Raw genomic sequence first — 23,599 nt, forward strand, 5'->3', positions numbered from 1 at the left:
ATGATCGCGATATAGCCAAATAACAAGAAGATTTGATTAACATGTCTTGCTTTGCTTCAGATTATGCTGGAGGGAAGAGAGCGATGTACAGGAAGAATTGTGATCTTGAATAAAGTTTTTAAATTTTGAATAAGAAGCTATCGTAAAGCAGCCGTTTGTTTGTCGTGCAGCTACCGGTTGCCATAACGACAGCCAAGATGGCAGCGATGGCGGCTGGAGATGAGCATGCTGCTTCGGAAGTTTTGAGAGGACTCGCCAGACATTTAAACTGTCTGAACGAAGACAACAAGGCGACAAGAAAGAGGGCTCTTGAGTTGATCAAGAGGGAGACTGTTGATAAAAAGCTCTCCGGAGCCGTCCAACAGGAGGTTTTCTCTGCCCTCCTCAAACCTCTCCTCAAGTGTCTGTCAGATCCGATGGAAAGATGCAGAGAAACAGCAATAACGACGATAACAGAGTTTATTCGCTGTGTCCCTAAACCGGAGGAGTCGCTGCCTTACCTCATGCCCTGCCTGGCTCAGCGGCTTGGGGAGAAAGAGATCCACGAGCCGTCGGAGGAGCTCCGGCTGTCCGCCATGGAGATGTTGACTCTGACGGTGGAGGTGTGCGGGACGCAGTTAGCACCCTATCTGTCTGAAATGTTCAATATACTGCAGAGAACCATCGTCGACCCCTTCCCAGACGTCAAAAGAGAAAGTTGCAAATGTATCGTAATCTTTGCCAAGTGTTTGCCAGGTTGGTGAAAGGGTTTATGTTGCTGTTGATAAACTTTGTTGCCATGGTTCCCAGGCAAGCAGACAGCTACACGCAGGGTTGGGAAAGTTACAATAGGGTTACAGATACTACAGAAGTAATGTAACTATTTCAATTACTTAATCAAAGTAACGTAACTCATTACATTTGATTACTTTTTTATTACTTTTCTAATTGTCTAAGGAATGTTTTCAACTGTTAGGATAAGTGTACCCATTAAGCCCACCAAAATATAAGTTTAGCTTTTAACTCTTTGGGCTCGTGTTACCCTTAAAACAAAGCAACAATCGACTTGAGACCAAATATCACCAGTTGAAAATGATTATATGAGTCATGTAAAGGCCACTAGTTTCTGAACCCTTGTCTTGTCTTATTCATGTTTAGATGCCCAAAGCTGGTCTTAACCACTAGTGACAATTGATTTTCTGTTAGTTGACTAATTGATTTATCATCTCAGCACTAATGATTTACAGTCACCCCAGTATTTGTTGGATGCTGATTTGAAAAGCACTGACTTTTCATTTCACTCACTTTCAACAGTCAGCTTAAATGTGTAATTAAGCCTTTTAAAAGTTATATCATGACATTGCAGTAGCCAAAACCCCAGGATGTATCTATTTTCTAATTACCACTCACCTTTACAGTAACTTAAACTGATTTTTTATCTCTTCAGAGCACTTTCACATGCAGGCTGAGAGTCTGGTCACACCTCTCATGCAGACGATTGCACATCAGCACTCCCGGGTACGAGTGTCTGTCATCGAGGCCACCGGGGCGGTCATTCAGCAAAGCAGTGGCAAAAATGTGGATGACGTCATCTCTCACCTGGCACAGAGACTGTTTGATGACTCACCACAGGTTCAGTCACAGCAAATACGCCACTAGTGCACCTCCCACTGTGTGTCGTGACATTGCTGCTTATGAAGTTATTCACTTCTAGCAGAGCTTGCACTTTTCTCCAAATTGAAGGTCTGTTATATGAGTGTAAATGATGTGAAATACTTAACCTTCTCTGTGAAATACCTCTGTGTCTCTCTTTTGGTCCAGGTGAGAAAAGCTGTGACTGTAGTTGTTGGTGATTGGCTGCTACACATGCGAGATAGATACTCTTATTTCCACAAACTCATCCCACTCCTGCTGAGCAACATTAATGATGAGATTCCTGAAATAAGGTAAAATAGTTTCCCCTTTGGTTCACAATGTGGTGTACCTCATGTACTATATATTATGTATTAAATGATATAATATCTTTATATTATATTATACAATCCAGATCTCAGTTTGATGTAGAGCCTTATCTAAATATCTACACCACATGGAATAAGGTGACCGTGACAATGTTGATTGAGAGAATGACTGCTGTTTCTCCTGCAGACTTCTAGCAGTTGATTTATGGAGGCAGGTAGGCGCCCAGTGGGAGAAGGAGAATGAGGATGACATCAAGGACAAGATGGACTTTCTCCTGACTGCACCACCCCTCTACCCACCAGCAGGTCAGGCACAGCAGCAGCTTCCTCCTGCTCTCTACCATATTGGCAACAATAATTTGATGGCTGGATAGACTCCATAGGAACATGACAATGGCTCTCTTATTTAGACTGTCCTTGAGCTACATTAGTCTACACCTCCACAGTATATCAGCTTTAAGAGTTGTTTTATGTGATGTAAACATGTTTAGTGAGGTTTTATCCTCTTTGGTTATTTAGGTTATCTGCAGCAAGAGTTGCTGACATCAGTGCGATCAATCTCTACTCCATGTGTGTGTGGAGAGGCACGCGATCAGACAGCGTTGCCGTCTTGTTATCATTCCACATGCAGCATTTAATATGAGCATTACTTGCCCATTATAAGGTCCATAAGTTAAAAAAGAAGGACATTTGGTGCATGTTTTAGGAAACATAGGCAAAAGGCATGGCTGTTTGTGGCTCAGAAAAATGTAATGCAGAGTGGGGTGTTCCCTTGTTAGAGATGCTTCAACTCTTACAATCTGAAGCTCTTCCATTTGTCAACACAGCAATGAGGAAAACACTTATTGCATGTTGGACCTGGGCGATGGAAGGACCAGACTCTCTAGTCTAGACTGAACTGATGTTTTCCTGATGAGATAAACAGAGCAGGAAAATCTTCCGGATCCAGCTGAAGCCCAGGCTATAAACTCACACCACCTTAAATCCAATAATGTTATCTCAATACACTTTTGGGTGAAATCTTAGGTGTGAATGAATTTCATGGTCACGACAGAGCTAATTTGGCCTCACTGGTCCTTCCACATGCATTAAAACATTTCTGTCAAATTTGGTCCATTATTATGACATGCAGTTTAAAAAAACACAGGTATGACTAGTTTTCAGTGCAGGCACTAGCTTGGAAAGATAAGTGTCAGCCCTGGGGCTTAGAATGAGTGTGAACCTGACAACATGGTCACCACTTCTTGCCTGTAAAGCCAAGCTAAACCTGTGTGTGTGTGTGTGTGTGTGTGTGTGTGTGTTTGTGTCAGACGTACAGTATCAAGCTTAAGCATTATGGTTAAAGGTCATATACATGTCCCTCAACTACACATGTGACAATACAGATAAATACGGGCTCTGCCTGGGGACAGGAAAGTAAACGAAAGGAAGAGGTTCTCTCTCTCTTTGTCTTTTCTCTTTCTTGCCATCATAAATCTGCCGGGCCTCCCTGTGTGAAGAGGTCACTGTCAGACACTGAGAGACGACCAGAAAAAGACTTGTTCTGTCTTGTCCTGGTGTGTTTCTCTGATTTATCTATCCCTGTCTTCCTTTTAGTCCTCCCTTCCTCTCTCATTAGTGTAGGAATAGGAGAAAATGAATAAAGGAGGGGACAGGGAGATATGGGGGAGGGGGGAAGAGAGGGATGCAGGATTGGAACTGTACAAGGCCATTTGAGAATGTGTTTCACTTGCTCTGACAAGTCCCTTGTGGGGAAATCTCAATCGTAAAAAGTTATAGGTAGAAGATTAAGAGCCCTGTCCGCAGACGTTTAAAAACCTGTGAATCTGTAATATTTATTGTTCCCTATATGCTATTTCTAAGTCAGTTTCTTCCCTACAGTACATATTTAAAAAAAAAAGTTTATATAAAATAGATGATCAGATGTCCCAAAATCTGCTTAAATAGACATGTAATGCAGCCAGACAGTATGTTGCAGTTTGAATCACCAGCGTTCATAAACTGTGTGCTAAGTGCTTATTAGTTATATTTATATGCCCATTTCCTGGTGTAATTCTGGGAGAAATTAAGTAGTTCACATAGTTAAGGCAAAGTAGAAAAGGGCAGGCTGGGAAAAAGTGAGTTCTTCCAGCAAGTGAAACAAAATGACAACTTGTGCACCTTCAGTTTTTGTTTTTTTTTTAATGTTGGGGGTTAAATATGCTTTTGTGTTTTTTAAATCTCAACAGTACACTCTTTGTTACACTTTTAATGCATTTTGTCTTTTATTTGTGCAAACTAAAACTAAAATCACAGACTGATATCTCATAGCAGAGACAATGTGCAAAGACAAATGCTCTTCATTTTCTCCTCCAGTGGAGCGTCCAGGACTTGGCTGCAGAGAGTTGGTGGTGAGGAACCTTGGCAGGTTGGTGCCTGCCATCACCCACGACGTGACCGACTGGCTGGTTCCTACACGGGTCAGGACATCCCAGCTTCTCTCTGTGCTGCTGCTCCATGCAGAGGACCATAGCACCCAGCACCTCCAGCCTCTCCTGGCCACTCTCTACCACGCCTGTACTGACTCAGAGAAGGACGTGGTCAGCAATGTGAGTCCCAGACAGCTTGTCATCAGATTAGCAAAATATTATACACTCATACACTCATACTGTATTTCCTCTTTTGGATCAGATGTGGCATTTAGTAGTTCTGCACCTCTGCTGAGACACAGTAGAACTGTGTTATATTTCAGTTATCACCAGACTGAATTATTTCAGGACACATCTGTTGAGCTTTGAGTCAGCACTTCTAGTGACATGTGAGTCTATCCTCTGTCCTCATTTAGACTGAGCCAAGCGGGGCTCAAGGACTTGGGATGCACCTGTTAACATCGGAGGATTCTGCGAATCTTTGATGTGTGGCATATTAAAAAGGACTTCCTCTTGCTCTTCTCCGTCACACTCCCCCATGCCTCTGTGTCTCTCCTCACTCTCCTCTCTATCTCTTTGTACCCACAACTAGTGCCTGTCAGCTGCTAAACTGTTGGGGACCTTTGTCTCTCCTGCGGTCATCCTCAAGCTGCTGCTGGATCATGTGACAACCCCATCCTCTTCCGCCTTCCCCTGGGCCCCCCTCATGGTGCTGGCTGCGGTGCTGGGAGGCTGCTCCAAACCTCTCCTTAAACCACATCTCCAGCAGATCGCCGACACACTGGCCCAGCCTGACGTTTGCCAGGAATATCAACAGGTCAGCAGAGGGAAGCCTGAATTTGGCTTTTTTTAAACTTATTCACCTGAGAATGACTGTTCTTTGCCAGTAACGTCACATACCTCATTCACACCCAGAACAACCACTTTCTTCTATTGTTGGTAACTGATTAGCTCCAATAGTGTAGAGACACGTCAGTAGAAGTTAATGTTGAAGGAGAAAGAAGAAGCATTGCTGTTTTGAAATATTAAAACATTAACGTCAAACTTGTTTTGATGACAGCTTTGCCAGGTCTTTCTGCCCTCAAAGGTTGCCATGCCTCGATTCTCCCTCCCCTGATCTGTGTGCACCAGCTGTTTCAATTCCAGTCTTGTTAGGTGATCTTGGCAGTGTCATAGAAGGTCATTTTCTACTCTCTGTGTGTGTACCTTAGCACTCTTATTTTTGGCAGTGACAGTGCAGCAGTCGTACTCTATATTTCTTGCCTAATTTGTCCCTTATGGAAATGGGTTTCGTGATAAGATGCCACATCTCTTAAAAGGGCTTTCGTTGAAGAGCCTCTTTTCAATAGCACCACTGTACATAGTGAGTTCAGTGGGTTCGCTGTTGAGTAATCCTGCAAAATGCCGACCCCACTAAAGTGACAGTCCGGCCACATGGTGTTTTTCAAATCTTACATTTCAAGTCTATGATCATAACGTCTCTGCTCACACGCAACTGTGAAATGTGCTCCCACAATGTTTCGTTTTTTTCTTCTTCTTTTTTTTTTTATTTAATAGAAAAAAAAATTATTAAAAATGCCTGCTCTGAAAATAACAGTCCACCAGTGGAAAAATCTCATCAAGTCCAGAGCAGACTCTTCCCCACTTCCTTTCCGCTTGCACCAAATATGTTTCCCTTTCAGAATCAAAATAACAGTTGCTTGGCAGAGGGTTATTTTCTGATCCTACCACACCACTGACTCACCTATACCCATGACCCCACCCCGCTCCCAGTGAGGCCTGCAAGAATTTCCTCCCTGGGTTAATAATAACAAAAATCCACTAATTTCTCGTGACCCCTGCATGGCTGCGCCGACCCCTCTGAGCAGACAAGGCAGCGCATAGTCTTTGTGTTTTTTTTTATAGCCCTGTGTATGGTCTCGGCACCGGACTGCGGTTCAGTCACCTTCATTCTCCCCTTCTCTCTCACACTGCTAAGCCATCAAAAGAATCCCTGAATTTCAAAGCCTGCCTGGTCAAGGCCAGTGATAAATGGGGGAGAGAAGCTGACCTCCTTCTGTCCTCCCTCGTTGCTGCCCGACGAGGTCAGCCAGAGAGAGAACTAACAGGACGAGACGGTCACACATTGTCACACAGATGGAGGCAGACCTCTGCTTCCTCTCTGTCTGTTTCTCCATCTATCTTCCTCTGTCACTCTGTCTGTGTGTGTGTGTCTGAAGGCAAAGCATACAGCGCTATGATTCAAGAGCTCATCCAGACAAAGCACCTGCAACATTCAACAACAGCCTGAGTTCATAGCGGTGAGCAGGATCCCTCAGATCCCTCTGTAGCTGTAAATAACACAACTGGAGACAGGAGCACCTGCATCCAGCTCTCCCTCGTACACTCTGCAGAAAAGCTGACCTAGAATAAAACACATGTACTTGCTGCACAGATCCTCAGTCTTAAGCGCTGTTAGCCCTCAGATCCCTCATATATGTCTGACTTATATGTATTTTATAATGCTTAATGCAGCTGCTACCTGCAGAAAACAAAGATTTTACTTTTTTTTTTTACAAATATATATATATTTGGAATCCGACTTGAGAGAATTACGTGCCACTTGAACCAGTGGCAGAAAAAGCTAAGTTTAACTTGGACAAAATAAAGCCTGTTAAGAAATAAAATATAAATAATCTTCAAAGTGAACAGTGGCAGAGGAAACTGCAAGGCTCTGTGGGGAGTTGAGGGAACAAGCTGAAGATTTGGCAGCTGATATATGATGCTTCTGCACGACTCAACCTCGCCGACTCTTTCAAGTCCCTGTTTTCTTTTCTTTATTTTAGTGGGGGAAAAGACAGCTTACAAAAATAAATGGCAGATGCTCGGCAAAATATAAAAAACACTGGTCATAAATTGAAGATGGTGTCGAGGGACTGAGGGAAAATGAAAGGAGAGCCAGTGGTTAGAGAAGCCACCGTGATCTGAGGTAGCCTGTTCAGTATGTATGGGATGTTTTCTTATGATTCATATACGAGTTTGCTTTTAAAGGGGTATTCCACAGAGGATTAACAAACCACCATCACACAGATGCACTTTGCACAGCTGAGTGTCGCTTTGTTGTGGGTTGCCATGGGGATGACAGCATAACAATATCTGCAGGGCTGGAGAAAATTGGTAAAAATCGTATTAAGTAGAGAGGTGAAAAAAGTTTTATATAGAGGGAATCTGACTTAGAATCTGAATTAGCAGGCATATTTACAGCCAAGCTTGTTAACAGTGAACATGCGCTTTTGTTGACACACTGTAAGAAGTTCCCGGAGGAACAGATCAGCAGGAGAGCGGTGAGAAAAGAAGGCTCTGTGTTGTTTCATCTTTGCCGTGCATGGACGAACATCATAATATCACAACAAGCCATTATTCTGCTGAATATCCACACATACATGCATACATCATCGTCTCTTCTGCATGCCTGCGAGCCTGCCCTTTGTCATAATGACAGCTGCACACTGCTCACTCCTCCACTGAACGACCGATGAGGAGAGGAGAAGAAAGGCAGCATAGCAAACTTTACCTGACTGCAAAGGGTCCCATGCAACGCCAGTGTTTGTTTTCCTGTTGCCGTAGCAACATCAGTAGCTTTGGGGGGCTGGGCTCCCCACTGGATAGGAATCCATCACTTGTGTGTGTGTTTGTAATTGATGTATCCAGTGGTGGACAGATGCGCACCCACTGTGTAACGAGGCCCCCGGAGCGTGCCTAGGCCAATGAAACCAGGTGTAACTCGCCTGACTCCAGGTGTCCACCTAGTCATTACACCGCAACACTTTTTCCGCTCGCTCTCTCTCTCTCTCTCTCTCTCTCTCTCTCTCTCTCTCTCTCTCTCTCTCTCTCTCTCTCTCTCTCTCTCTCTCTCTCTCTCTCTCTCTCTCTCTCTCTCTCCCTCTCTCCCTCTCTCTCTCTCCCTCTCTTGGCCAGCCCTAATGGTTGTTTTCTGTGCTTGTATAATATGTGTGTCTGTATGTGCGTAGGCTTAATATGTGTGTCTGGCACGATTTGTCAGATTATTTCCACAACTGCCTCCCCAGAGCTCTTGCTGTATTTATGTGCCAGTGAATGGCCATGTCGCAGACAGGGAATTCCCCCATCAATGAATTCAACACAAGAGTGCACAGTGCAGTGTGTGAGCCGTTATTAGTCTTTTGAATCTAGTGGGGTGAAGAAATGAGAGCAATGTTCAGGGCTGCATGGAAATTTAGTTTAGCCTCAGACTGCCTCAGGAAAATATGTTTACACACTTAACTTAACACCCTCGACTCAAGATACATATAACAAGCTTTTTTTCTCTCTACTGTGTGCAAATGAATGCCCCACACTCACCTCCACCGCCAACACTCTGTTGCTAAAAAAAACATTTGCTCATGTTTCTTGCAGATTGGAATTCCCTTCCCTGCCCTTTTTCATCACAATTTCTGGCTTTGTTAACGCTCTGAGCATCTTTACTTGGCTCAAGCACATGTTTTCCTTCCAGACTAATGCCAAGCTCTGCTGTACAATAGCCACTTACATTTGTGAAAAGATTGTGCGCCTCCTAGTGATGCTTCTTGTAATTGCCAGTCAAGTTCAAAGAGCATGTGAGGTATGGGTGTATGTTCCACCACCCAACTCCTCATCACAAAACCAAAGCAAACACCTGGAGGGCACTGTACCTCTTCAACACACTCTCTCTCTCTTACTCACTCATACACACATAAATACAATCACCCCCCCCCTCATTCTCCATCTCACCCTAATGACAGACTGGTAGAAAACAGGAAAAGAGGCCGTGATCCCAGTGATGGCATGGAAATTAGCCTGAGCCGCAGGTCTTTGTCTAAACATGAGCTCACCACAACACTGGCTGACAAGTGACAGCAATCTAACACACACTTGTGCTTGGAGATGGAAAGAAAGTTCTCACTCTGGGTTACTTTATCTTGTCGGTCACTCAGTTATTTTTTCTGGAGAATAGAAAAATTACTTTCAGTGATGGGGAGGGAGATATTTGGTTAAAAAGCAGCACTACCACTTAGTTAGACTTAGTTTCATGTAGAAGCGAAAGAGGAGAAGAAATGGAATCAAGGCAGAAAAAGAAGATTGTGGGGACTGGAGTGTAATGGGGTTCCCTCTTACATAATGACATCTGAAATCCAGAGAAATCTCACTGTGCTTTTCCTTCTTTTTCCATTCTCCTATCTCTCCTTTTTCCAGGTTATGTACTTGGAGCAGCTTTTGGCCTGTGTGGATGTGCTGCTGTGTCAGTGTGAGTCAGACTGTGGCTCAGTCAGCCTGCAGCTGCTGCAGGTGCTGGTCAGTGTCCAGAGTCTCTCCACTGAGCCACAGTTGAGTGAAAAGGTGAGAAAATACAACTTGAAGAAACAATCTTCAGATACGTCCTCTCCTGCGACTCTGCTGTCAATTTGTTCCGCATGAATTTGTTCTGTGTTCACTTACGTTCCAACATGGCCCTCCTTTTTTTTTTTTTTACCGTTTTCCACCTTTCAATTTTCTTTTTCCATCCTATTTTTTTTTATTAGAAAGGTAAGCAGGTTTTATGAAGCAGAGAGATATTTGAGGAATGTGAGCATTTGTAAAGGTTCAAAATGGGCATGGCCAACGGTATAATTACCCACTTCGCCAGTGGAGCTGAAATTGCACCTTTGGAGTGGAACTTTACATCTAGTCCTGGGTTAAAGGAGGCGGGTGAAAGGCAGAGAAAGAGACAAAGACAGAAATAGAAAAAAAAACATATGACTTGTGATGAGCTGTGTTTCTTAGCAGGTGTGTGTCATCAGCCAAGCTCCATTTGTGGCCCAATGATGCCTCTTAAGGTCACAAGTACCAAAATTTTATGTTGCGGTCAGTCTCAAAATGCAAAGGCACAGACAGGAACTATGATGAAATTAAATGAAGCCAACCATATCAGAGGCCAGTGTGTTGCCTAACTACTCGTCGCCGTTTGAGTGTTTGGCACCAATGCTTACCAGACACCACGTGTATTTTTAGAAAGAGAGCAGTGTTAACGATGAGACTGAAACAGCGAGGGTGGAATGGATTAAGAAAAGAGAGGGAGGGTGAGAATGGCCTTGGGCATTCTGGGACCCAGAGGAAAAGCAGAACTTGTTTTCCCAGAAAAGGGGGCACGTCTTTCCCATCAGTGGACAGCTCAGGGTTGTCTAGCACTCCTCTGAAGGGGCCAATATGTGACTCAGACATTGTCTCTGTCCCTGTCCATCCCTGAGGGACTATGAAGAGAGCTATGAAATGCCCTAAAGGTCAGTTCCCCTGCCCTGAAGAGTCAGCTAATTATTTACTCTCCTATCTCTCATTCCTGGCCTTTCCTCTCTGCTCAGCTTCATTGGTGTGTGTGTGTGTCTGTGTCTGTGTGTGTCTGTGTGTCTGTGTCTGTGTCGTTCCTGTGCCTTTGTGACATCCTGTGTATCTGTCGGGGTTTTTGTTACTAAGTGGTTTTATGTGTTAAGACTTTGTCATGTCTACTGTGTTGTTCTTCCCATGGTTTCACATGATGGTTTTGTGCCTCCCATGTGAGCATGACTTGAAGAATTCCTGAAATTACAAGAAAACAGCTGTATTTGACTGAACTTGAACACAATACAGTTTTATCGCTTTCTCTCATCGACTCATTTAGCTTTTCTCCCACCTGATCTTATCTCACTTTCTTTCTTTTTTTCTACTTTTTGAAACATATTCTGTATGTTTCATGTTAAAAAAAATGTCAGCTTAAAAATGTGCTGACATAATTTTGTTTTCCTCCTGTTCTTCCATGTCTTCTTCTCTCCCTCAGGCCCTGGAGTGTGTACGGTGCTTGAGTAAGGTGCAGGGTCTGGACGCAGTGATGGAGCTCTATAGACAACATATGGGCCAGCTGTTGGACTGGCTGTCTGCATCTGTCAGCACCTGGTCCAGTTACTCCCCACAAAGACTCCAACTGCATATCATAGTCATCCAATCAGGTGAGAAGTGAAGCCTGAATGTGCACAAGACATCGCCAACAGGTGCTAAAGTTTGCACGTAAAGAAACAGAATAATAATCAAAGAAATACACTGACAAACTGGCTTGTCAAATGATCCGGTAATGATGAGAAAATCACTCATTCATTCATCTGAACACAGTCTTTGGCTCCATTTCACCCCAGCGTGTTGGTGAGACTATATAATCTATCTAATGTTTTATTAAACATTACTTCACGGTGTGGTTTGTGAAGCCATTCCTTCCTGGACTTGTTCAAACACAACTCGTTACATCACATTTTAAGCATCAAGCTGTTTGTCCTGTTCACACATGATCCATCATCGAGGCAGCACATCAAGACCAGCAGCTGTCAAAGCAGTAGTACAGACTCTCTTCCATGAGGAGTTTTTAAAGGGTCAGGGAGGAGCATTTTCTTGCGTAGGCATTCACAAAAGCAGCAAAACATAGCCTACTGGGCACATCCTTTTTCCTTCAAACCCTCTACATCCATGTTTTCATATTGTCCCACTTTTTTCCTGACAAATCTTGCGTCAATGCATGTGTCAATGCTGGCCAGAGAGAGAGAAGTGTCGACACCACTTGACAGATGTGAGGACTGGCAAATGACCCATTGTTTAATGTTAAAATCTATGTGATATATATTCCTTGATTCCCCAGTGGATGTTACATTGTTTCTTTGATGGTTTCCAAGATGGATGTCTATCAATAAAACGCAAAAATCTCCTTTTTATTTTTTTCTTCAGAGGCACATGGCCAAAGATAGACTCACACGCACACACACACACACACACTCACACACTCACACACTCACACAAGCACACACACACAAACACAAACAGTGCTGTCATTAGCACCAGTTGGCTTTCTGACTTTTTAAAAATCCCTGTCTTTCCTTCCGTTTGTCAGGCAGTGTGTCTCAGCTTTGTCTAATGGAGTTAGTGTGTGTGGGTGTGTGCGGGTGTGTGGGATGCAGGGGGTTAAAAAGCTGTGACCCTGTCCTCCGTGCTGAGACTTCTCTTTACCTCCCCTCTATACCAAATAATCCTCCATCATCAGCACCTCCATGTGCCACACTTTCATCTTCATCTCTTTCTCCCTCCCTTCCCTCTCTTTCTAATTGACTGGGCAGCCGGGTCCCTCTCTAATCCCCACACACACACACACACACATCCACACACTCCCACGACTAACTGACCAGTCCACTCAGTGATCCTCATGCAGGTCACCACATCAAACAGCCCCACAGCCGCCTGCTCTTGACCTTCCCCGGGATCAAGGCCACTTTGAAGCTCAGTGTGTGTGTGTGTTTTATTTATGCATGTTGAATGCTGCCCTAAGCCACCCTAAGTTTCGTTCTTGCAGATGGGGTCTTTGGTCTATTATAAAGACCCAGCCGAACAGAGTGTGTGTGGCCGCTGTGTTTGATGTGCACATGATTCAGGGAAATCAGCCCTCTGCTGAACAATTGACGGTAGTTAATGTGACAACTGAGAATTGTCCATTTTGCTTGCTCATCAGCTCTTCACACACTTCATCTGTGTTTATTGCAGACGGGAATAATTATTGCCCTCTCATTTCCTACTCGGAGTCTTTTGTTCTTCAGCTGCTGTGAGATCCTGGAGATGGAGCAGGGGTATAGTGCATTGCTCAGGGACAGGATACATGTTGACATTCTCTCTAAGCATTTATGAGAAGCGTGTTTGTCTGCGTGTGTCTAGCACACACAGAAACGCTGCTTTGTCATGTCTGTAGTCGGTGTGTGGTGACCTGCAGACTTCCCTGGTTGAATGACACACCCTGTGATTCACACATTCCTGCTGGTTAAAGCAGGGTTCCCTTTCTCTCTCTCTCTCTCTCCATTTCCCCATATCTCTTTATGGCTTTGGCCGCCACCCTCGGGCAGCCTCAGGATTTCCTCTGTCTCCTCTCACGTCTGTACAATTGAGTCCAAACAGGGCACGGTCACTTATCAGCCATGACACACACGTATCACTAAATATAGCTCTGCAAACATGCAGTGAGACTGTTGGGTGTGTGTGTGGGCGATGAGTGCAACTGGGAGTATTTGTACTGTAAGATTTTCACTTTCCTGAAATAGACACTTGTATAGAAACACTTGGTCACACAAAGACCTTTTTTATGCGTCATTTCCTCGGAGCTCTGTCTCACTAGTCCATTGATCACTTAATGACACAAGGCCTCTGGTCAGTGTGTGCAGGCCTTCTCTTGTTTGTCATGACATATTTGATCCAGACAAAGAGGGGAATTAAGAAAATGCACAAATAAAAGTATTTTCTCTGAAAGGAGAATACTGGAGTATTTCAGATTAATATTTTAATGGCAGAATACATTTAAAGGTATCCTGATTTTTCAGTTCTTTATGGGTGGACCTCTGTTTTGTTTGTCTCATGCAGGCTGCTCTGTGTTACTGGGAAAAGCATAAGTCGTAATACAGGCGTGTGTGTTTGTTACAGGCCCAGTGATTGGGGAATTTGTGAGCCAGTTAATGCCTCTTCTCCATGGCTGCCTCCAACCAGACAGAGACCCAGAGATGAGGATGACAATCTTCACAATGCTGGCCAAGTTGCTGTTGGATGCAGGCAACACACTGGATTCCCAGGGGTGAGAGGGACACTATACACTTCCACATATAAATACACACACACACACACAGTGAGCAAGGGTATCTATAATGTAGTTGGTTTAAGATAAGTTCTTGTATGTTTTTCACTTAACAAAGATACACACAACCGCAGAATTGCAGGTTAATTGTCCAAAATTTCTTCATTTCATGATTTCACATTGGGTTTTGAACTCAGCCAGTTGTTTGGGTAAGTCTAGTCTGACTTACCCAGCTCATCTTTATTAGCACAGCTCATATTTTTAGGCTTTACCTCACATTAAGCAAATTACCACCTGGCTCCACCATAATTAGAAAGACACACACAAAAACACAATCATATATTTCCATGAAGTCATTATAACCCCATCATCTTTTTTTAGGACCTGCAGTTGATTCACATAAGATCATATTGTAGAGTCCTATTTAAGTTAGAACAGCCTCTTAGGAAGTATCAGATATATACCAACTCAGATAAGTTAATTACTTCGCAGCATGCCTGAAGAGGAAGGCACATGCTGTTTGAATCTCTCATGAGTAATTTACCAACACCTCAATGGTTATTGACTGATGAAGGAGGGAAGATTTGTGTTTGGGATAGCAGAGATGTCTGACATCCAGAGAAGATCTCCTGTTTGTGGGGTCTTCCTGTTTGCGGCTCTGTGTTGCCCTCAAGGGTCCCCTCCGAGCTCTCAGCTGTGCAGCCTTCAGCCCAGGCTCAGAGCTCTAATCTGAGGGAATGCATTAAGCCTGAGGCCCTCGGAGGGTGCCAGCAATCACCGCAGCTGCTCCTGTCCATCAGAAAAACAAAACTTGTCCATGGGGTTGTCTTGGAGACATCTGTGCAGCGTGTCACTAACTTTAATACAAGGGATAGATTGGTGATCTTTGGATCTTTGTGTGGCGCAATGTTGAAAGTGCCTTTGACATGAAACTGGCAACAGTGTAAAGAATACAAGACTAAATAATATCATTGTCAGTGAAATATGTCACATAAACAACAGGAAGTGTTCTTAAGCCAAAACATTCTGCCATCTTTGCCAAAATTGTGGAAATTGGAACTTTGCTTTCAACTTTCATCAGATTATTTTATCCATAAATGTGCATATTAGACAAAAGGAGTCTGTGTCTCATCCTCGCTCCCATTGCGGCCACCTGCGCTGCTAACTGCTTCTCTCATTCCTGAGCTATATCTGCGGTAATCACAGGACCATCAGGAGACAGAAATCATGTTACACCTTCAAAAGGTTTCAAACAAATGCTTAACTTACAGTATGTGGGGCTGCATGGTCTGCCATAATATTTCCATTCATACTCATCTCATCCTTCCATTCATGATTTATGGCCTAATCTTCGCTCAGCAGATTGTAGCCCACACGCACACGCTATATGTCATCAAGAAGACAATGATAGTCATAGAGAAAACCTCTTGTCTTTGTTCTGCAACCAAAATGACATAATGACAGCTCTGCTTTAGAACAAGCAGAAAGGGAAAGGAGTTTGTGTACATATAAGTGCCTTTCATCCACACACACACACACACACACACACACACACACTATCTTGGTTTCATGTGGATTTGTGTGATGTGATTAAAAAGATGGATGTGAAATTTAAGTAGAAGGTAATGTGTGAGAAATGAAAGTTCATACCCTTTCCTTTTTTTCCCCCTCCCCTGGAGGTGGCTTGCCAAGATTAAGATCATGTGCCACTTGCAATGGAGATAAGAGAGTGTGTAGTCATGCATGTGTGAACTGTAATAGGCATCTTTCTGTAGTTTTAATTTCAGCTTTAAAGTCGTAAAATGAGAAAAATATATAGTACTGGGGTGAGATCTTCCTCTTACTCAAAATGCAGATTCCCTTTTGTCAGGAACTACAGGGACTGCTGAGAACACGAACAAAGACAAAGTAAAGCAAATACAGTGGTCCATGTATGATAAGTGACCCCTTATTCTGTAGCAGACCCTAAACATTTCTAGAAACAACACTTAACATGTCCTTGTTCATTCAGCTTTATTGAAAAAAACATTTGAAAGTAACAGTAAGAGTGACCTGGGAATGGCCCATATACAGTGCCAGTCAAGTTTGGACTTACTTTCTCATTCAAGTGAATAGGAAGGTGTGTTCAAACTTTACTATACTATAGTTAAAATTATTATTAACATATCCAGCTGGAACCATAAAATGTAATTTTTGTTTGAAAATATACATAGATGATTCAATTACTAAAAATTATTTCTTCTGTGTTTAACTAACTAATCATTACAGCTCTACTCTAAGCTATTTTGTGAGAACAGAGCTCAACTATGTAAAAGCCGCGTGTGTGTGTGTGTGTGTGTGTGTGTGTGTGTGTGTGTGTGTGTGTGTGTGTGTGTGTGTGTGTGAGTGTGAGTGTGAGTGTGTGTGTCTTCTTTCCTTTGGAAATCATCCCTGTAATGTGGAAATATGTCTTTCCATCATCTGGCGTCATTCATGATGAGCTTTCAACACCTGTCAAGTTGAAGCCACAGAGCTATAGTCCTGTCTGTATTAGTGGCACGCAGTCTCCCCCTACTGGCACTGAAACACTACAGCGCACTTTATCAAATAAATGATAAGTTTATTGTGACACCAGCTGAACAGCCAGAGGCCAGTGCAGCTACCAAAACTTGTGGAGTCGGTTGGGAGTAAAGGACAGGGCAGACTCTGCTAGTGTGTGAGAGGATGTCAGAGGGACTAAGCCAGCGTGGAAAAGAGAGGGAGTAGGGAAAGGAGGACACCCAGATGTTCCACTCTTCGCTTTTTTGCCTCTCCCCCCTCCCCGCTCCTGTCTTAGGACGAGTGTGGGAAAATGACTCCAGTATAGCCATTGTGTTGCAGTGGCTTATGAATTCAACAGTCATAATGCATTCCCAACAGCCATCATCATTCACTTGACTTCAAAACTCTCAAATCGTTTTTTGTAAAACTATATGATTGCCAAAAACTAATCAAAGAAAAATGACTTCTGATCCTGTTGTACTAGTTTGTCTATGTTTCTCCCTCTCCCTTCTTCCAGGCATTTTCGTAATGAGTCTGAGAAGTTCCTGTGTGACATCCTGCTTCCTAACCTGGTCTGGCATGCAGGCCGGACTGCTGCTGCCGTCCGGACCTCAGCAATCAGCTGTCTGCTGGCCCTACTGCATGGGGGCGGCATCACATCTGGACAGGTAAACACACCGGCACTGCAGAGAGGACATTCACAAATGCATCTCATTGCACACAGGCACATATGACACACAGAGGTGCACACAAAAGAGGTGCATAAACACTGGAAGCAATTACCAGATATGAATCGTTTCCAGTAGTAAATACTCCTGATCTCCAATCTGCAGAAACACTTTTTATTGACTCAGCTGTAAAGGAAAAGATGTGGTAGTGCATTCTTCTAATCCACCAGGAAGTGACATTTACTTCAAATTCTCTGTTTTGTCCATTTCACATCAAAATAGACGGTCCCACTTGGCCATTTGGGGGAAATATATCATCCGCCATCTTTCTCTCCTTGGCTGAAAGAGTTGGCCACAACAGGTAGCAGGTGTACATGGGGCCAAGCGGGTTCGCATACCTTTGTCCCTGAGGAACAATGCTTCCACTATTCTGGCCTCTTGTTATACGTAGCAACTATCACCAGGACATGCCCTTGCACCTGCCTGTCGAAGCATGTGCCCAGTTACAGTATGTGTGCTCACACACGCACATCTGGCTGTGTTTGCCCTTGCGTGCGTAGAGTGACCAGTTGAAACTGGCACACACACCTCTTCTATTCACACGTCTTCAACTACAAGGCAAAGCAAACAGCTGGTGGGACAATGTGAGTGTGTGTGTGATCAAACTTTTTCTCTCTTAGAGGAGCCAAACGTCAACATGAGAATAGAAATCCTGAAAAAGTGATGACTACACGGGATTGTGTTACTCTCAGACTTGAAGATTGAAATGATGTTACCGTTGAGATAAACAACATGTCTTGACGGTTTGCCAACATAAGGATATGTGTGTATTTCCATCTTCAAATTAAATTTACAGGAACGTTGTTTCCTCACCATTCCCTGTGAAAACAATTAGCAGCTCCAGTTACACTTGGCACCCTGATATTGTCACTGATGTAATGCCGGATCACTCTCTGCCAAATTTTCCTCGTCTTTTCTGTCTCCTTCCCTCCCTCTCCCCTCACTCCTTCACGGTTACGATAGCAAACAGACGGGGTGACAGAGGTTTTAGCCATCACCTCTTGGCCTGTGGATCCCGGCACTCTGCCTCACCTTGTTTGTCCATTTCCTCTGTTTCTCATCTGTTGGTGTGATGAAAATATTGGTCATGACTGGACTTCTGATGTTGGGCTCTGTGCCCATTTGTCTGTACTAACGGATCCAGAGCTAATGTGAATCTGTCATGGTTCAGGTGATATTTCACTTGTGTAAACATATCATACAAAATATTACAGAAATAATTCTTGTGGAAGTGTGGACACTCTAAATGTTGTAAAGCTATCCTGGGCATGTGTTGTTGCTATCACTATGCAGCTTCTAAAAGAGGAGTGCATTTACAGTAGAAATCTACATGAGAAATGTAGAACTTCATACTTAATTCTTTTAGACTTATTTTGTAAACTAGAGACAAGGTTTCCCCATTAGTGAGTTTGAATTATGTCACATGTGCACACAGACTTTAAGCTTGTGATTGATGGTCTAAATAATTGCTGAGTAAACTGATTTGTGCCTTTTCTGTATGCAGCTGCTTTGCATGGAGGAAAAGCTGACTCCTCAGGTGTTATCAGCCCTGGAAGAGGACTCTCAGATGGGTAGACTGTTGGCTTGTCGCTCTCTGTCCGCCATACTGCTACTCATAGGATCCAGTCTGCACCCTGAGGCCCTCAATAAGCTCTACCCTGGTAAATGACAAACATAAAAATGAATGCACAATATTTTTCCACACAGAAAATGACATGTATACTTTGCAATTTATTGTTTAGAATTGAATATCACATTTCTTGAATCTAACCAATCAAAGAATAGTAGTATATTGGCCATTGGGGAGACATTTCTCCTGGTTTTATGTTTGCTGTCATTGAATGTGAATGTTGTGAGATGTCACAATTTTGGTAAATTACTGCCCTAAAAATCAGCCAAATTGGGAAGATTTTTTTTTCCATCCATCTGAATCTGTTTTGTATTGTCTTGGTTTCTTTCCTCCGCAGAGTTGCTTAAGCGTCTGGATGATAGCAGCGAGGAGGTGCGCAGCGTAGCCCTGCAGGCCCTGGGGCTGTGGCTGTCCAGTTTGACCAAAGACTACAACCCCGAGCTCTGTGCCCCTCATCTGCAGTTCCTCTTCCAGCAGCTTCTCCTGCACCTAGACGACCCCGACAGTTCGGTGCAGGACCAAGTGCTCGGTGAGACTGGGTGGGGTGTTTCAACCAGCAAACTCAGATATGAGGATGGAGTGTTGATAATAAGCTGATGGGAAAGATTTAATAGGAGGATATGCACCTGCCCTGATAATGCTTTGTTCAAGATAAACAAGCAATTTAAAATAATTTGTTTGGATCCTAGAGTGATAGACACAAAATTACTGTGTAGAATATACTAAAGTTGGATGAGACAGTCTGGGAGGTATTTGGAATATTTTCTTTTCCTTCATCACTATTTGGGTCCTCACGATTAATCATAACCACAACTCTTGACAAAATTTAGTGAACATTTTTCTAGTTGGCCTGAAATGCATTTTAGTTTTTTTAAAACTTGATGTTGACAGTCCTCGATACCACTGCTGATAAGAAATAGGAGGGATTGTGATAATAACATTATTTGATACATAATATAAAACATCTTCCTATGTATACATATACTGTATGACTTAAAATAATCATGCAATATTGGCCTAATAACCCTGATTATCTGATAAAAGTGTTCAGGGGATACAGATTTTAAAGATGACGATGGGGAGTGTGAGGTGATGATGAAAGCAGAGTTTAGCTGTGATGATCTGCAGAACAGCCTGCTGTGTTTGAGATATCCACAGATGGATGAGAGGAATTAGGGGTGTCCTCTATCAAACACTCGATTATTGCCCTGGCTTGCTGCCAGCAGATTCCCCTCTCCTTTATTTCAAAAGGCTCTCTTTATTTCAAAAGGCTCCCCATTATCCTTGTTTTCCACACAATTCATCACCAAGAGCAGCTTGGGCAATTCCCCCTGCCAATGTGAGTTGGAGCGAAACATAAGATCCAGATATAGATAAGCACCCACCTGAGAGAGACACAGTGCCTTAATATCTGTGTAACTGCCTCAATCCCCCTGCCAGCACACCTGGGGTCGACTGGCCAAATGGCAAATATCTGCCTATCCGTCCAGAATCTCACTTCAGAACATCTCAGAATGATCTACCCTAATGGCAACCACATGGGGCTGCACACCCCCCACCTTTTCCCCATCTGTCCTCACACCCATCCCACGTAATCCCTCCATCCTTTATCTGTCTGTCTGCCTTCCTCCTCTCATACCCAGTGTTGCTTCATGGGTGTGTTTTTATTGATGTTTCAGTGGAAAGTCTGAGTGGCTTTTCCGGAACTCTGTAACTGAGGCTCAGCTCCTCTGGACTTTCACTCTCTCCCACTCTCATGGATGTTAACTGTCATTACTTCTGACAGGATACAGGTGAGCGCTGATGCCTTAGCCAGGGATGAGAGGCCTCGCTACAGGATCTGTAATCTTCATACGGCTAGACATGGAGGGAAAGGGGGGGGGGGGGGGGTAGAGAAGCCATTCTTACCCTTACCAGATGCAGCAACAGCTTCCATGCCATGAATTCTAGCTCTCTAAGACTGCTTAGGTCAATAAGCATTTTTTGTTGTTGCCACTGGTAGTCAATCAGTCTGTAACCTTGACTACAGAAGGCACAACAACACAAATCAAATTTATAAACCAGCCTTCACCCACATACTATACTTGTGTATTTCTGGTATCTGAGTGCTTTTGTGATGTGCCTGTGAATGCGTAGTGTAAGGAATCTCTTTGAAAATCAATATTGTAATACTGTATGTTCCAGTTTAAACATGAAAGGAGCAGTTATTGAGGATTTCTTTGCTGTCTCAACCTGTGCTGGATATGCAACAATGATTTATCTTTAACTCATGCTCTGGCAATTAGTTACGCACCCATACTGATACTACTGCAAGGACAAGTCTGGTGACATTTAATATTTTTCTTATTGTCCACAAATCCCATGAACAGACCAAAACCAGTACTGAATTGACTCCGTAACAAGTGTTGTCAGTGTAGCCTTACCCTTATATTGCTCATTCCGTTGTGCTGCAGACCTCCATAGAAGTCCATAAAATATTTAAAAACACGCGAATGAAGCACAGCGCTGCAGTGGGGGTGATCTGTCCTGCTGCTGTAAATACTCACTAGTGCACTTGTGAAAAATTAAAGGGAAGGTGATGCATCACTAATGAGAAATTAGCTTTAAGAAGTATTTCAGCATGTCTGCTATGTACAGAAACCCTGTTTATCACACTATGATCCCCATGATGTACAGTATACTCATGTGAGAGGAGCACACAGACAGCTCTGAGTTTCTTTGTGAAATGAGATGACCTCACATCTTCCTGAGTGATCGCCTGTATCTGACAGCACCCATAACCGCCTGTGCCGCAAATATGGAAGCATTCCACACTCTCATGCACGGCTCTTTTTGAAGCTTTTTTTTTCCTTCCCCGCTCTTTCTTTCTCTCTATCTCTGTCTCTTTGTTCCTTTAATAGTTGATCCCATTCTTATGCTTCTTGAATTTCAAACGCATATCTGTGAAGTGGCTTGATGTCTACAGCATGTCCTGACAGCATGACGGACAGCACCGCCGCCCCCCTCCCTCTCCCGCTCTTCCAAGTCCTCCATCCAGAATAATCCCACCATCCTGGCAGCACAACAGCTACCTGCTCAAACACACATGCACGCACACACACAGACACTTGCCACTGGTATAACTCACTTCTCACAAGTCATCATTGTTCTCCTTTAACTCAAAGTCCCAATCCCACCCTCCCACCCCCTGCTCCATCATCTCCATCCCAGCTGAGTACAGTATACACAAAAGCTAAAAATCCCCTCAATCTCCTTGAAGAACAAAGGCTGGTATCAGATGATGAGTTTACATGAGCTAACTCATCCAGAGTGATGGCGTGTCAACACTAGAACAGCACTTCTGCATTGTGGTTTCGAAGCATTTTACCCACTGACAGCAGTTAAAGTAATTCTATATACCTCTAAAAAAACCAGCAGATGGTGTGGGAACGATGTCAGGAAAAGATTTGGAAAGGGAATTGCTGCCTCCCAGTGGAAGGAAAGGGCACTTGAACAATTTTGGTTTGCACAGTTCATCACTGCCATCTGCTGACTGATTGTGGCTCTTTATAAAACATCAAATTAGCCTGCTGCAGTGTATGAGACAGTACTATATGAGAAAGCAATCAAGGCCACCAACACCTTCAGTTTAATGTCCAGAGGGTAAATGCAGAAAGTTTACATACATCATGTATTTTTGGTACCTAATGTTCTCAGAGTATTGCTGTATCATCTCCCCTGTCTGTGTGTTTCCAGAGATCCTGAAGAAAGGTAGCTCGGTCCACCCATCACTTCTAAAGACGGAAGTGGAGGCAGTGAGGGACAAACAGCGGAGTCCTCTGTACTGCGACCAGCTGCTGCAACACATCAGCTCACTGCCCACAGAGACTTCAGCAGACTGTCCTGAGTGACAAGCCACACATTCAAAACAGACACAGAGACTGATGTTTGTGCCTTTAATCCAATAACTCTCTCTTTTTGCTGTGAAAATGGTTTTGATGAACAATCTATAACAGCACACTGAATAATACAATGGAGCATTTTTAACTGAAGTTTAACTCCGCTATTATCCTGCTGTCAACTTTAAATCTTTAAAGTCCTTGTGTGAGCGAGTGGATGACTGAATTTTCATTTTTTTTTAAAGTAAACTTTTCAATACGTTTTTGAAGTTGAAATGTCTCCTTTACACTTGTTTGAGTTGAGTTGTTTCTCCAGTCACTGCTTTTTATTCATTTGGTTCTGATGTTTGGATTTAATGAAAACAAAGATTATTTTTTTGTATTATTCACTGTGGTTGTGTTTACATGTTTCATTAATACACATATGAGATCTCTTTGTTCATATCTACAGGATGTGATACAGTATCATTCCTGCACCCACTCTATCAGCATCCCAGCCTCCAGATGGTGCTGGGCCTGAGAGGTGATGCTCATGTGATATTTGTCTTTAAAGTGCAGTTGTTTGCTTTGTGTTTAAAGAAAACCTGACAATTAATGTGTCACAAATCACATTAAAATATATCTTAATATTTTATGGAGTGAAACTATTGATTCACGTTTAAAAATAATGGTTACGGTTATTTTGAAAAAAAAGCCAAAATGCCACCTAAATAAATGTTTCATGCGTGTTTTCACCGAGCCGCTTAATAGGCCTATCAATGGGGTAAATATAATGGTGATGAAATGCTAAAAATGTTGTGGACGGGTGTTTTTAAAAATATATATTTTTGTCTAATTTGACTGACCAATGACGACAGCAGC

At 43.2% G+C, this 23,599-nt stretch overlaps 1 protein-coding gene across 1 annotated transcript; it reads left to right on the forward strand.

Annotated features, from left to right (window-relative positions):
- Window positions 1-206: 206 nt before the first annotated feature.
- LOC128378387 (dynein axonemal assembly factor 5-like) lies at window positions 207-23,370 on the forward strand. The gene is made up of 13 exons (XM_053337889.1): window positions 207-735; window positions 1,427-1,611; window positions 1,801-1,925; window positions 2,128-2,246; window positions 4,296-4,528; window positions 4,941-5,165; window positions 9,578-9,721; window positions 11,172-11,340; window positions 13,835-13,982; window positions 17,020-17,170; window positions 18,735-18,891; window positions 19,198-19,389; window positions 22,596-23,370. Exons 1-13 carry the CDS (start codon window positions 207-209, stop codon window positions 22,748-22,750), a joined length of 2,532 nt encoding a protein of 843 aa, XP_053193864.1. The 3' UTR covers window positions 22,751-23,370.
- Window positions 23,371-23,599: the final 229 nt, after the last annotated feature.

This window comes from Scomber japonicus, chromosome 18, assembly GCF_027409825.1.
Source record: "Scomber japonicus isolate fScoJap1 chromosome 18, fScoJap1.pri, whole genome shotgun sequence".
Lineage (NCBI taxonomy): Eukaryota > Metazoa > Chordata > Actinopteri > Scombriformes > Scombridae > Scomber > Scomber japonicus.

Coding starts and splice junctions, on each gene's coding strand:
- LOC128378387 (XM_053337889.1), top strand. CDS start 207: ATGGCGGCTGGAGATGAGCATGCTGCTTCGGAAGTTTTGAGAGGACTC. Junction 1,612..1,800: donor TGTTTGATGACTCACCACAG/GTTCAGTCACAG, acceptor CTTTTGGTCCAG/GTGAGAAAAGCTGTGACTGT. Junction 17,171..18,734: donor GCGGCATCACATCTGGACAG/GTAAACACACCG, acceptor TTCTGTATGCAG/CTGCTTTGCATGGAGGAAAA.